The sequence below is a fragment of the Monodon monoceros genome, unplaced genomic scaffold (assembly GCF_005190385.1).
Source record: "Monodon monoceros isolate NGI ecotype Baffin Bay Population unplaced genomic scaffold, NGI_Narwhal_1 Super_Scaffold_5, whole genome shotgun sequence".
NCBI classification, from domain to species: domain Eukaryota; kingdom Metazoa; phylum Chordata; class Mammalia; order Artiodactyla; family Monodontidae; genus Monodon; species Monodon monoceros.
Genome location: NW_021703782.1, coordinates 57259065 through 57274882, shown reverse-complemented (window position 1 = coordinate 57274882; position 15818 = coordinate 57259065). Strand labels below are relative to the sequence as shown.

Below are 15818 nucleotides of genomic sequence, written 5' to 3'. Positions count from 1 at the left end.
TTCTGGGAAGTACTCCTTGGCGTGAGCCCTCCCAGAGTCTGCCATTAGCCCCACCAAAGAGCCCAGGTAGCAATCATCACTTTTTTTGATGCACAAACTATGCCAAATTTGCCCAGCAGGAGACCCTTCAAAGGGGCTCCTGTGTCCTTTTGACACAATCTCACTAATATTTTAATGACTCACTGCTTTATGGCACAACAAGGTACTCAATGTTCACTTCTACTTTCCCAGCCCAGATCTAGAATCCTGGCTCCTTTTAGTGGAGAAAGTATGTAGAAACTATGATATGGGCACACTGATATTGCTAATTCAAATTTAACACTACAGGGATTTTCCCTTCTTCTTTTATTTTATATTTATATCTCCTTTTCCCTGCAGTGAAAATCCTATAACACCAATACATTTGTTTTATCCCATAGTATAGCAAAAACAATCTCAGAATTTCAATACCGATATTTCCACTAACAACAAACCCAGAAAGTAAAGTTTAAGATTTCTTTACAGTTCTTTTTGTCCTCTCACTATATTTCTAGTATAGATATATATTCAGAATATGATGTTCAAATTTTACTGAAATTATTATTTTCTCTATGTGGCTATGTTATCAATTTTATACTGAGTTAGCCACAGTTGTTTCTGTTTGTTTTCAAGTTGAGACAATTGAACTAATGTTATATGTTAATCCAACAGAAGCCTGAAAAATGAAGCCTAAAATGAAGTATTCAACCACCAAAATTTCCCCAGCAAAGATGAACAGCTCAGCAGGCAAAGCCTTGGTAAAATCTCCCAACTCGAGAAGTAAGGACTTAAGCCTTTCTGATTGTTTTACACACCATTTTTTACCTGTTACCAAATCTTTATTATTCCAATGTTTATACATTCTACCTTACCAAAAACTACTAAGAATACAAGAGCTGAAATTGAAAGGGATGGCTCATAAATGTGTAACACAGTCAGTGCTGTTTTGTTTTGTTTTGTTTTTTGCGGTACGTGGGCCTCTCACTGTTATGGCCTCTCCCGTTGCGGAGCACAGGCTCCGGACGCGCAGGCTCAGCGGCCATGGCTCACGGGCCCAGCCGCTCCACGGCATGTGGGATCTTCCCGGACCAGGGCACGAACCCGTGTCCCCTGCATCGGCAGGCGGACTCTCAACCATTGCACCACCAGGGAAGCCCAGTGCTGGTTTTAAACAGACTATATCTGGCCAACTTTTGCTTATTTGATATATCACAGAACAGGAGTGGCTCAGATGACTTAAACCTGCTAATAGTGATAAACGTAATTATGGCCCTTCATATTAACCCCTTCTCTACCCATACTTCCTGCCACCAAATCCCAAAACGTTTTTCCCAGATTTCCTAACAAAAATTTAAACGGACCCACTTTTATTCAACAAACATTTATTAAGACCTTTGGTATATCAAGCTTGTGGTCTTGACTTGAGACTTCTGATAAAGGAGAGAATAACAAGCAAATATATTTGCATAATCCAGGACCCAAATAAAGCAGAATTGACCAAATGATGCTCAAGTCTGTCCAATTGCAAACTCAAAGAGTTTGGAATAAGTTGAAAGGTAACTAAGTCAGGTGGTAGCCTTACCTTTAAGATCAAAGGACTATTAACATCTTTGATTCTCAAAATTACTTATCCTAGAAAAGAATTATGCAAATTTATTCTCATGTTTTACATTTGAGAGCAGTAACACAAAAGAATTAACAGAGCTCTGGTGGACCAGAAAGAAAATACAGCATGAGAAATGGTAGTGGGGACTGGCATATCTTTGTCCTTTTGTGCTCTTCTGCATTTCCCTGAACATTTTAGGCCAGAAGAGAAAGCAGTGTTAAAGAATATCATTTCTGTCTCCCTGAGGCTCTGGCCCACCCATGCTCTTCTTTTGTAAGTAGGAAAACCAGTAATTGGACTGCGGTTTCTGAATCACCAGGAAATCACAGCTAAGTTAGTTCTTTTATTTATGTCTGAGTCAAAATGCTCCTTGCAGGAACAGTGACTCATTAGAAGTGACTCTGTGTCCCCAAATTCCCTCTTAATAAAAAATGAATTTTCTTTGTACCCTAGGAGATGTGGGCTCTATGTAGATACTGGAATGAGGGAGGGAGCAGGCTGGAATATACATCAGAGTTTCTGGCATTGATGGAAAATGAAAATGTAACCCCACCTGTCAGGGTTCAGTGGCCCTAACTGCTTATTTACACCATTCAGAGAAACAATGATAAAGGTAATCCCAAATCTCATCGCATTATTTTTATGGTTCCTTAGCAGATTTTCCCTTCCAACAATATTGGCTCAGTTTAATACTATAATTGTCATTATTTAAACACTCCTGGCTAAAATTTCAACAGATACCTGTGTGGTGTGTGACAGGTATGAACTGCTTTTCAAAACTCAAGGTGCAAGAAATGTCACATCTTATTTTTCTAAATAAACTGCTCTGAGCCCCCAAACAACAAAGTTCATTTTAATTCCTTCTCCTCCCCTGGGCTAGCAGGATCTTACACAATCACAAAGCCATAAAACGCAATACCCAACCACTACAGGTATCCATACAGTCAGGTCCCACATGAGTTCTGGTCAGCACCAGGGCATTTCACCTCTAGTGCCAACAGGGTACGGGACTTCATGAGCTAGAGGAAAATCTGCAACAAATGAGCCCATATCCCTACATGACAATAGTTGAAGGTAGAACTGAGTAGGGATCACCCCCTTTAGTTTGCAGCTCTCCACAGAAGATCTTCTGTTACAGTGAAGGAGCTTTCACTTTATCCTGTGGACAGTAGGGAACCAACTGAAAATGTTTAATTGAGGAAAAACAAGACATTTTTATTTTGGAAAGACCATGTTGGTGGTAGTGAAGATAGAGCAAGCAGGCAAGAGTAGAAATAGAAACTGATCAGAGGTCTACTGCATTCATCTTAGGGGTCTGGTGATGAGGGCCTGACCTAAGATGGCAGAATGGAAAGACTAAAATTCAGATACGTTCAGAAATTGAAATCAGTAAGGTAAACCGAATAAATTGAAGGATAGAGAGAGGGGAAAATGGATAATTCTCAGCTTTCTGATTTAAAAATTGGGCAGAAAACAGCAGATAGAGGTACTGTTTTTAAAGATAGGGAATTATGGAGGAATATATTGGGGGTAAAAGATAAAGAAGTTGTTTTTTTATTATGAGTATATTTGCATTTGGGGTATGTGTATGTCATTCAGGTAGAGATGTCCAGAATTAAGAAGGCTCTACACAGATAGAAATAGACATGCTTTAAGGTAACTTTAGTCAAAATGCCCTGTGGCATCAAAATTTCTGTAGAGAAAGAGCAACAGATATAAAGCTCAGGAGACAGACCAAAGGTAGAGTTACAGTTTGGGGAGTCATCAACATAGAAAAAGATGATTGAAGTCATTGGAGCAAGCAAGATTGCCCAGAAAGAAAGCCTAGGGTGAGAAAAAAAGGCAAAGGACAAAACCTTCAGGAACACCAACGTTTTAGGATCAGGCAGAGAAGGAAGAACTAACAAAGAGACAGAGATGGACTGATCAGAGGGAAACAAGGAGAATCCAAGGAGACAGCTGATACAACAATAAGGGAAGAAGGGTTCAAAGAAGGAAGTGGTCCCCAAGTCAAACGCAACAAATGGGTCAAAGGTAGTAAATAGGGCAAAGAGACCTTGGTAAAATTAGTGTTTGGGGAAAAAATGAAAGATGAAGTGATTCCCTTCTGTAGTTCCTGTCAGCTGTGGTCTGGCTCTACAAAAAGATTTCCAGGCCCATTCCCATTTACTCACCAGAAATGCCTGAGGGATTTCATCATGCAGCTGCTATGATGAAACTGCTTATGAGAATTTCCTTAAAAGCCATATAAATACACTGCCCTCAGATATCAAGCAGGATGGAGACACAGGAAATGGCAACAACCTTTTCATAAGTTTGAGCTGGCTTTTTGATCCTAGTGGAACACTCTCTTCTACAGAGTTCCTATGGCCATGACAGCTTCATGCTTTCCTCCCAAGAACACAACCCTCACACCACAGTTTCAGCTGCTCCGAATACCAAAGTATACCTTCTTCCAAACTCTCCCAATGTAAAGTATTTTAAATACTTCAAAAAGTCATCCCCCAAGGAATTATACCTAGTGTTTGTCTCACTAGATGCTAGCCCTTACATTCACATATTTAGCCCTCAATTCTCTTTTTCTACATCCATAATATTTCCCCAGTGCTATGACCCTCACTTCTAACTACCCAAGACCCATATCCTCCTCCCCAGAGTCCACTCTCAATATTAGACATACCTGGCATGGGATACCTCATGGGATGCTACACATAATGAGAAGCATACAGGAATGAGCATGCTTAGAGCATCATCTTATGCCTTTTAACTCTGAAGAGACAATGTGATACAGTATAGTGTAAACCCTGACAGGTGGATTTTGTTTTTCTATTTTGTAATGCAAGTGCCCGACTTAAGCTTTGATTGCTGAGGCATGCACTTCAAAGAGGCATCTACTTCAAAGATGGCTATCTCAAATAAATACATGGCCAGCCACAAGACTAGATAAAGAAAAGGAGATCTTGCTTGATTTTCATAACTGGCCATTTGGACTACTTTCTTTTTTTCTCTTCCCACACTTTAAATTCCTGCTTTTATGTTTTAAATTCACCAATAAATAGTGAGCTCTTGCTATCCTAGGCTCCCACCCTCAACCCCAATAAAAGCAGAACCCCTCGCCCATGTACCCTCTCTACCTGTGACTTCTCTGTGGGGTCCCAGATATGCAGTGTAATTTACAGATCCTATAATTAATTAACCTTTATTTCTTCAGTTTCCTGATGGTTATTGCTGAAGGTCATCTTGCAATCATAATAAGAACCTTAACAGCCAGTCCAAAAACAACATTGGTTATTGACAGGCTAAGACCAGCACAAAACATGCAATTAATGACATATTGTATTAAATTAGTTGTCAGGAGACCAAATTCAGTGTTGGCTCTGGCACAGCTTTGTAAATTACCTTTGCACTATATAAATGTGAGATACTGTAGCTGACATATCTGTATTATAAAGGAATATTAGGGATTTCCAGGGTGAATGAGTATGATTTAATGGCATTTCCCTGTTCAGACAGTTGAAGATACTTAAAGGTAGATGCCCATCTGAATTGGAAGTAAGATATAGATAATTCAAAACAGTAACTAACAAAAGTTTATTCCACTTAACTTTGAAAAGCATATTAGGAAGGCAAATCTTCTTGAGAATAAAAAAAAATCATAGAATGGATCTCAAATCACAAGGAATTATTTTCATTTTCTGAATTACTGTCAATAATTGAAATTTGGCTATATTGCATAAATTGCTTGATAATTCATTTACTATAATGTTGGAAATTGAGATCCTATGACTCAAGTGTTTCTTTTCTATTTAACTTTGAAAGGCTTTTTATGATTTCCAAGTGACAAATTTAATGTTTTATTTGAGATTTTAATTTTTATTTGGATAAATGAAATCAGAATTACTGAATAACTGATATTTTTTTTACTTCAACTGATTTAATTTCAGTTTGCATTTTGCTATTCCCTAAAGTTGTAGTGTAGCATTTTTTTTAGATGGAGGTAGATGGAAGCATAGCTTTGATATTAGACACACTTGAGTCACATCTTCTCACCAGACCTGTAACCTTGGGCAAGTGTCGTGAATGCTAAGAACTTCAAATCATCATCTGTAAAACAAAGAGAATAATACCTACCTTGCAATATTATTTGTGAAGGGTTAAAGGAAACAGTATGTAGAATTATCAGCACAGTGCTTGGCCCACTGTAGACACACTAATATTTGACAAGGGAGTCAAAAATACTCAATGGAGAAAAGATGGTCTCTTCAATAAATGGTGCTAGGAAAACTGGATAATAACATGTAAAAGAATGAAACCTAACTCCTATATACACCACTCACAAAAATTAACGCCCAATGGATTAAAGACTTAAATGTAAGACCTGAAACCACAAAACTCCTAGAAGAAAACATAGGCAGAAAGCTCCCTAACATGGTCGGCTATTTTTAGTATCAATAACCTTTATAGACTATAGTCATCTCTCCAAAATTATTAAAAGTATACTCTAGATAAGTAGAAATGATTGTAGATTTCATATGATCAAAGAGCTCCCCCTCAGTTAGGCAAAAATTGCTATATGTTGGATGTAGATCCACACTCCCTTAAACCAATTTTGAAACCAAAATCTTTTCTAAAGATCTAAAGTTTTTTGTATCTCGTTTGACAGCAAAATATGACCTGAACTCATTTGACAGCTAAATCCTGACCTGAACCACATGAGGTCTTTATTTATTTCACTTTATGTAAATTTTCCTGTTTCACTATAAAATTATTAATTTTTTATTATGAGGTGCTGCCCTAGTGCCTGCCCTAGTTATATATATGTATATATGTATAGTTATGTATGTATACATATGTATACATGTATATATATACATATGTATATGTATATGTATATATGTATATATGTATAGTTTATATACATATGTATATATGTATATATGTATAGTTATATACAATATATGGTCTACATGACAATCTTAAAATCTAATAAACTCTGAATTTTGAAACACAACTGGCCCCAAGGTTTCTGATAAGATACTGTGGACCTGTAGTTGCTTTCTTGGTCTGGTACACTCAGGGTTTGTAAAAGGATAAAGATGGATGGAATGAAATGGTATCACAATTTTTTCAATTGCTCAGAATCCCAACAGAAGGCTGAAGAATTTTGCCCCATGGTCTTTATGCAGCTACGCTCTGGCCTTAAAATAGAAAAGAAGACCTGTTACTTTAGGAAAGAAACCACCAAAAGGCATTCACCAAGAACAGGTAAGGAGAAACTGCATTTCCTGATAATTTTTCAACATAATGATGGGCATCTATTTGCCTTCACTTACCACATCAAGATACATAATTTTTTTCCTCATCCAAATTCCTTCTGGAAAAGAGTAAGGATGATGAACTATTTTTTAGCCATTTTCAGAAGGGCATATAGAGTTTTTAATAGCATGGGAGAAATGGTTATGCTATAATATTAAGTAAAAACAGAGGATACAAAATTATAAATATATTTACAATATTTTTATTTTTTTCATTTAAAGGAAGTAAACTAAAATGAATAGTGGTTGCCTTTTGGGTGTTGAGACCATGGGTGACTAGTTTTCTTTTGCCTGGACTCCAGTGGGTGTGCCCTATTGGGATATAAGTGTATAGGAGGTATTGATTCCTTCAGACCATGAGGTGACTGAAATCCTGGGGTCATTCATCATTGTCAGCAAGCAGCCTCGACTGGAAATCCTCAAAGGAGAGAGGGGAGAGGGGTCTGCACAGAGTAAGGACTGACAGTCCAGCCTTATTCCTACACCTATCCTGCAGCTAAAACGTACAAAGAGAAACATCTGGTATTCGCTGCCTGTCAGGAGCTGGAACACCTTGGACCGTCTGTGAAGAGCTTCGCCTTCGATAAAACTAGGGTCCAGAAATATACTACAGCAACTTGTCTTCCAAGTATCAAAGGTAAGACTGGTCACAGGGGTGGTGTGAGGGTGAGGAGGGAGGTAAGACACGGACCTTGGAAATGCCACTCCAGGAAGCAGCCCCAAGTCTACAATTTCATGTAAATATATCAGAAACTTCTGTCCATTTGTTGCTGATGTGCCCATGTAGTGGTATCCAAACTAAGTACAGGGTAGTTGCTCTAACAATGCATGTGCGTTCTATAGTTAGCATTCCATTATTATTTTGAAATGCTTGCTATGGATTGGAATTTCATATACATTATTCCTGAGAAAAATACATTATCCTTTAGGGGAAAAACCACATTATCTCCCCGAACTTCAACATTTTGACAATGAAAGAAAAGGAAGAGCTATTATATTTTTTAAATATAATTTCAACTCAAGTATTTTAAGTAGTTGTTAAAATGGTTTTAAATTATATCACATACTTGTGCAAATATTCAATATTTAATATTCTTAATTTTTTATATATTATTTTCTTTAGCATAATTCTATACTATAAAGAAAATATGATTTTTTTCCTCCAGGACCTATATATGTAGTCTCTAAATCTGCTCCAGTTTACCCCAACATGCTGTAGAAATATTACCATTTTCTATGTGTGCTCGTATATTAAAAAAAAATTGAGAGTACTGCTTTAAGTGTCACTGTTATTTAGCCAGAAGACAGAATCAGGCTCACATCTGCATTCTCCAGGACTGTTGAAAGTCTCTGAGTAACTCCATGCTTTACAGATGGGTATTCACTTATCCATGTCTATCAAAATACAGCCCCTTCTTGCCCATAGTTCCCTAGATCATGTGGAGTCAGGAAGCAGAGGTTTCCTCAGGCAAACTCTATAACTTTTCCAGCTTCTTTCTCCCCACTAAACCCTCCCATAAGCACACTAACATGGCCTACCATGGCCTTCATGCAGGCCTTCATGCATCTTTAATCCCATTCAGGTGGCACACCTCAGCCTTTTAGCTACATTAAGCTTGTGCCAGAGGCTTTCATCTATCCAACAGTGATGGACAAAGTGCAGCTCAAATTGCAGAAACAAACACAACCTACTGAGAAAGCTTTTTTTTAATTTCTAAAAGATTTTTCATGGAAACAAGGTTTTTGAATTCTTAATGACAAGATTTTTACTTGTTACAGAACATTCTGCTTCCCTGAGTACATACAACAATCAATGCATTACTTTTGTTTTCGAGGATGGAAATTATGAGATCTATGTTGAAGACTTAGGAAAAGACCAAGAGAAAGGTAGAATATTTCCTTTTGTCTTTAATGATATAATGATGACTAGTAAAGTAAAAAAATAAATTTACCAAACCATAAACAATAGATTAACTCAGACATGGCAAATAGATTTCATGCTATGTGCTAACTCCAATGCATTGGCAGGGGATGCTTGAATATTACTATATTGAGGAGGATTCAGAAGCTTATTCATGGGGCTTCCCTGGTGGCACAGTGGTTAAGAATCTGCCTGCCAATGCAGCATTGGCAGGGGATGCTTGAATATCACTATATTGAGGAGGATTCAGAAGCTTATTCAGGGGGCTTCCCTGGTGGCGCAGTGGTTAAGAATCTGCCTGCCAATGCAGGGGACATGGGTTCGAGCCCTGGTCCGGGAGAATCCCACATGCCACGGAGCAACTAAGCCTGTGCGCCACAACTACTGAGTCTGCGCACTAGAGCCCGCGAGCCACAACTACTGAAGTCCATGCGCCTAGAGCCCGTGCTCTGCAGCAAGAGAGGCCACCGCGATGAGAAGCCCACGCACTGCAACGAAGGGTAGCCCCTGCTCGCCACAACTAGAGAAAGCCCGTGCAGCAACAAAAGCCCAAAGCAGCCAAAAATAAATAAATAAAATAAATTAAAAAAAAAAAAAGCTTATTCAGGATTCATCAGGGGAGAAGGATGATATTGAGAAGTGGTATCTGTTGTGAAATGTGGAAAGAGGTACCACATATATTTGCTATCGCTAAATTATCTACTAGGTCTTTCCAGCTTTATCAGTATCACTAAAGTATAAACCCTAGTAAAAGAATATACCAGTGCTATGAACAACATTTTAAATATTTTAATACCAACATTGTTGGAGAATTCCTCAGAATATATTTATGCATTTTTAAGACCTTTCTCAAAACCACAGAAGTTTTGCTTTTATTGATATACAATAAAAGAAGAGGATGTTTTCTGATGTTATATATATGTTGAAACTGAACCATTTGATAAAACTGTATCTCACCAAAGGGATTTTATGCATTCTCTTTCAGACAAGGTGTTACTCCGTTACTATGATTCCCAATTCCCCTCAAGTGAAACAGGTAATTTCGAAAGCTGGGTAGCTCTAGTGCTTGAATTCCTAAATTTAGGGTAAAGACAAATCCAAAAATGCTCCATGGGAAAGGAAAGCAGTCGCAGAAGGTTCTCTCCAGCCCAAACTCATGGTAAAAATCTTGGATCTAAGATTTTAAACGGATATACTCCATCTCATCCATTTTGCAGTTTAATAATTAGGATAAAGGTTTGGCTACATTTAACAGAGATTCAGAATAATAGTGTCTTAAGTTATACAAAACTTTATTTCTGTTTTAGCCAGGGCTGGAATGGCAGTTCTGCTCAACAGGTTGCCCAGACCCAGCTCCTTTTCTCTTTGTGGCTCTGCCAACATCCACATGGTTCAAGATTCCTTGCCACCATGAAAATATCCATTCAGCAGGACAGAGGAAGACAGATGTATTATTTGAGTTCTATTTCCCTTTAAGGACGCAACCTGGAAGTTGCACCTGACACTTCTATTCACCTTATATTGCTCAGAACTTAGACATATTGCTACACTTAGCTACAAGAAGGCAGGCTGGGAAACATTCTATTATTACACAAAAAGAGGAGTTGGATATTGGGGGACAACCATCAGTGGCCTTCTATGCAGACAGGGAAGCTGACAACTAGAGCAATACCCATGAGACTCACAATTCTACTAGTATTCTAATAGTATATAAGAAAACTAACCTCTCTCCTAAGGGGACTTAGAATTACCCCTTACTGTCCAATGACTCTTTAGTTTCATCTGGGTACAAGTATTTCTAAGAGATGTGTTGTTGAATGAAATAATTATTTTATATGACATCTTGGACTCTTTTCCTGGGTGTTAAATTCATTTAGATTAAAATGAGTTACAATTCTTAACTTTATAATTTGCATTTTTTAATTGCAAGAAGGTGGTGGTGATCATCGGAAGTTAATGGTAAACCTGAGCCCCACAAAAGACAAAGATTTCTTGCTGCATGCCAACAGTAAGGAGCATTCTGTGGAGGTAATAGAAATATGCACCTAACTGTCATGACTGACTCTACTCATCTGTGCAGATTTGGGGTACTTTGAAGAAGAAGTTTTGTTTGTGCTATTGTACATAAAACAAAATCAGTTATGATTAATAACTTGCTTCTGGAACATGGAAGGGAGTGAAATGGCATGTGTAGCCTTGCTACTGAAAGTTTGATCTCTGCCAGCAGTACAGCATTGCCTGGGAGCTTTTTAGAAATGTAGACTTTCAGGCTCCCTCACAACTGAATCGAAATCAGCATTTTAACAAATCTCCAGGAGACTCATAGGTACATTAAAGTTTGAGAAGCACTGCTATATAGAATGACTCGAATCCTTTCTATTTGGCTGTAGGAACTACTATGTTCTTCCAGGAAGTATTTCCTTGTAAAATATGGTTTTCTTAGGCAATTGAAAAACTAATTTTATACTCTGAGACTGCTAAAGGGAGAGTCATAAACATTTCCATATGCCAAGATATATAGATAACATAATAATCTACATTTTAATCATAGGATTCACTGCATTGTCTTCTTCAGTTAGTAAATAGCAGTATTATATTGGTCATGATGAAGAATTATAAACATCTTGAGGAACAAACAAGCCAAAGTGGACACAAGGAAGAAAACATTAAAGTATAATATAGAAGATAAATTATATAAATATATAGAGCTAACAAATATAGCCATGCAAGGTATTAATATAAACTCTGGATGGTAATCAGCATCTCCCTTAACAAAACATTCCTAAGTATATATAATAGCGTTTGGCATATATAACTACTCAATAATAAGTGCTGACCCCTACTGAGCTTTATTATATACCAAGAAGTGTGCTAAAGGTTTTACAAGTACTATCTCATTTAATTCTCACAATAACTCTCTTATGAAGTTATTGTATTGGTTAGGTTTGCTGTGTAACAAACCATCCCTAACACTTAATAACTTAAAATAATAATCATTTCTATCACTCATGTATCTGTGGGTAAGTTGGGAGTTGACCGATCTAGAAAACTGGCTACACTAAAAAACTGAGGCTTGAAAGGTAAAGCAAAGTGTCCAGGTCTCAAAGATACTACATGGCAAAAGAGAAGTATGAATCCAGAAATACTGCATCCAGATCCAGTCATTCTAAGCCATCATGTCTCTCAAAATATACTATCAGTGAATCAAATCAAATCCCCCTACTTTGGCCCTCTGCTCATTTCTTCTCCACCTCCCATCCCCTTCTCAGTAAGCAGGCTTGCTAGAAATATCAAGTTATGAATAATTATTCTCCTTTAGTTTCCAATACAGGGATGTAAAGTTGACTCTGGACTTCCAACTCACATATTGATTACTTTCTCTCTTGTCTTCCTCAGCTACAAAAATGTGAAAACCAATTGCCAGAACAGGCCTTCTTTGTCCTTCATGAGGAGACCTCCCAATGTGTTTCATTTGAATGTAAGAGCAATCCTGGAGTGTTTCTAGGAGTAAAGGATAACCACCTAGCTCTTATTAAACGAGGGGAACACCCTGAGGATTCAAATGAAGAGAATACCATATTTAAGCTCTCAAACTTAATATGATGGAAAGCTGCAGATCTTGGGTTGAGTAGTCCAAACAGCTACCACCGGAGAAAGGATAAGCGATAAAGAGACAGATAACATGAAGGGAAATGGAATGTTTAGTATGCTGAGGAATGTTTTCCTTATTATGTATAAAAATATTTTTTATAATCCTTCAGTTCTGTTTTTTATTTCCCTCTGTATCACTGCATATTCAGTACAAGTATTGGTATATTAAATAGCATATTGGTAAAGAGATTTGCCAACATTCTGAAGAGATACAGCCTGACCTTTACATTTTTCCTCTTTTAGTCCTGAAAGAACTTCTTCATATTTTGAGCTGAGACCTCTGGGGAGAAGCAAAGGGACTGATCCGCAATTTTGCTTTAGACAGGGATCAATTTAAAGAGCTATATAGGGACATAATTTTCCCTCGTTCCAAATAATAGCCTCAAACACTAGAGCCACTAATAAAAAAGACAACTGGAAGCTACACAGATTTACCATGTCACAACTGGAATAAAACACCAAGCTTGTTTGTAAATACTGAAACTTCAGATGCCTATATAGTTAGACAGGTAATATAAATATGTGAAAAGGCAAGGATAATTTAAAAATTAAGGAAAACAAATCTAGTATTTTAAAAGTGAATAATTTCACCTCTAACTCACTTTTAAAATTCTGATTTTTATAGACTGAGTTAACTTTAAGCAAGGCATTCTTACATTAGAAAGTGAAATAAATTTTAGTTCAGACATGAAATTGAAATTATTAGGAATATCTAACAAACTAGAATATTTTTAAAAGCACTGAGCCACAATATATGTTTGGGTATCCAAGTATCATGGGTTCCAAGTACCATGGGTTCCAAGTACCATGGTGTGGACATAAGTCCTCTAACCTACTAGAGCTTAGACGGGACATAGGATTAACATTACAATTTCAATAACTGGTTATCCTTCATATGTTCTTCTGACCCTGGCTTCCAGGAATCTATGACTTTTGATATATTCATTACCTTGGACAAAATTTCTTCTCATCCTTTCTTCCGACATGCACAAGGCCTTTTGTTGTTTAGCTTCCCAATAACCCTGCTTACTATGGAATAATCACTTGACTTTTGTTCTTTCTCCATTTCTTTTGACCATCTGTGTCCTTCTGCACCCCCTGACCTCACTTCCACGTAACCTGACCTCTGGATGCCAACATCTTTATTCTGCTTTTTCTACCTGATGGTGTAGAATTTTATGTAAACCTATTTATGGCAGTATTCTTCGTTAAACGTCTTTGTGTTTTATTGCTACTAAGGTACTAAAGTTTATACTCAACCATATAATAACATTTCTCAACTACTAAGTAATTTTTGCTTATTTTAAAACCTTAGCAATTTCTACTGTAATTCTTCACAGGTGTAATACTGATAATAAATGACAAACATAATGACAGAATACTTATAAAATATGACTTTTTCTGAAAGTGTCGGCTTTTTAATTTGTTGAGATATATTGAATATAACTGTTGGTGGAACATAAAATAAAAGAGGCTGAGAATTACTGTATGAGTGCAAACAATTATAGAACAATATATCTTTGATTCATTACTTTGTCAATAATTTTACTATAGAGACAAAAATAAAAGCAGAATCTATATCACTCCCTCTGAAAAACACTAAATGTTGACCATGTGTATCTGTATGATATACTTAAATGATTATTATTAAGTAACCAAATATATCCATTACATTGTTCATATTCTTGAATAAACTGTATTTTTCAAAAGTATGTGAGACCATAATGATTTTATCATAAAATGACTCATATTGTGAAATTCTTAAGTGAAAGTAAGCATACCCCAATCCATCAACGTTGGTAAGTGGAGTAGGTCATTTGTCTAATATTTTTGGTGATTCAAAATTAAGTAAGGGGCTTCCCTGGTGGCGCAGTGGTTGAGAGTCCACCTGCCGATGCAGGGGACATGGATTCATGCCCCAGTCCGGGAAAATCCCACATGCCGCGGAACGGCTAGGCCCGTGAGCCATGGCCGCTGAGCCGGCGCGTCCAGAGCCTGTGCTCCGCAACGGGAGAGGCCACAACAGTGAGAGGCCCTCGTACCGCAAAAAAAAAAATTAAAAAAAAAATTAAGTAAGATTTTTCAGAGAAGAGACTGTGTCTTTTTCACCTTTGTACTCATAGTGCCCATCATGGTGGCCAGTACAAAGGAGGTATTCAGTGACTTTTACCAAAGATCAAACAGCCAACATACACTTGCATTAAAACTTTAACCTGGGACTTCCAACTCCTTATTTAGATATCTTTCAATCAGGTTATCTTATTTTACAAGTTTAATTTTCCTTTTTTTAAAAAAATACTTTCCACCATCACTATAGTCAGTATTATTTGATTAAAACATTCAAATGTATGGTAGCTTTTTGTCATTTACTTGCATTTTTTTTTAACATCTTTACAGGAGTATAATTGCTTTACAATGGTGTGCTAATTTCTGCTTTTATCACAAAGTGAATCAGCTATACATATACATATATCTCCATAACTCCTCCCTCTTGTTTCTCACTCTCACCCTCCCTATCCCACCTCTCTAGGTAGTCACAAAGCACCAAGTTGATCTCCCTGTGCTATGCGGCTGCTTCCCACTAGATATCTATTTTACATTTGGTAGTGTATATATGTCCATGCCACTCTCTCACTTCATCCCAGCTTACCCTTCCCACTCCCCGTGTCCTCAAGTCCATTCTCTACATCAGCGTCTTTATTCCTGTCCTGCCCCTAGGTTCTTCAGAACCTTTCTTTTTTTTTTTGAGATTCCATATATATGTGTTATCACATGGTATTTGTTTTTCTCTTTGTGACTTACTTCACTCTGTATGACAGTCTAGGTCCATCTACCTCACTACAAATAACTCAATTTCATTTCTTTTTATGGCTGAGTAATATTCCATTGTATCTATGTGCCACATCTTCTTTATCCATTCATCTGTCGATGGACACTTAGGTTGCTTCCATGTCCTGACTATTGTAAATAGGGCTGCAATGAACATTGTGGTACATGACTCTTTTTGAATTATGGTCTTCTCAGGGTATATGCCCAGTAGTGGGATTGCTGGGTCATACGGTAATTCTACTTTTGGTTTTTTAAGGAAACTCCACACTGTTCTCCATAGTGGCTGTATCAATTTACATTCCCACCAACAGTGCAAGAGGGTTCCCTTTTCTCCACACCCTCTCCAGCATTTATTGTTTGTAGATTTTTTGATGATGGCCATTCTGACTGGTGTGAGGTGATACCTCATTGTAGGTTTGATTTGCATTTCTCTAATGATTAGTGATGCTGAGCATCCTTTCATGTGTTTGTTGGCAAT

General features: G+C 37.3%; 1 protein-coding gene across 3 annotated transcripts in view; it reads left to right on the top strand.

Moving 5' to 3' along the window:
• IL33 (interleukin 33) overlaps positions 1-14108 on the top strand; it is a 46036-nt gene extending 31928 nt beyond the window's left edge. The window contains exons 2-9 of one of the 3 annotated variants that reach the window (XM_029203494.1): positions 691-798; positions 6764-6889; positions 7436-7576; positions 8719-8826; positions 9846-9896; positions 10791-10888; positions 12257-12338; positions 12755-14108. In XM_029203494.1, coding sequence (XP_029059327.1) covers positions 702-798; positions 6764-6889; positions 7436-7576; positions 8719-8826; positions 9846-9896; positions 10791-10888; positions 12257-12338; positions 12755-12786 — 735 coding nt within the window. In that variant the 5' untranslated portion in view covers positions 691-701 and the 3' untranslated portion in view covers positions 12787-14108. Of the gene's footprint in view, positions 1-690; positions 799-6763; positions 6890-7435; positions 7577-8718; positions 8827-9845; positions 9897-10790; positions 10889-12256 lie in introns of all 3 variants that reach the window. The other 2 variants (XM_029203493.1, XM_029203491.1) reach the window with 2 other exon arrangements.
• The last annotated feature ends 1710 nt before the right edge of the window (positions 14109-15818 follow it).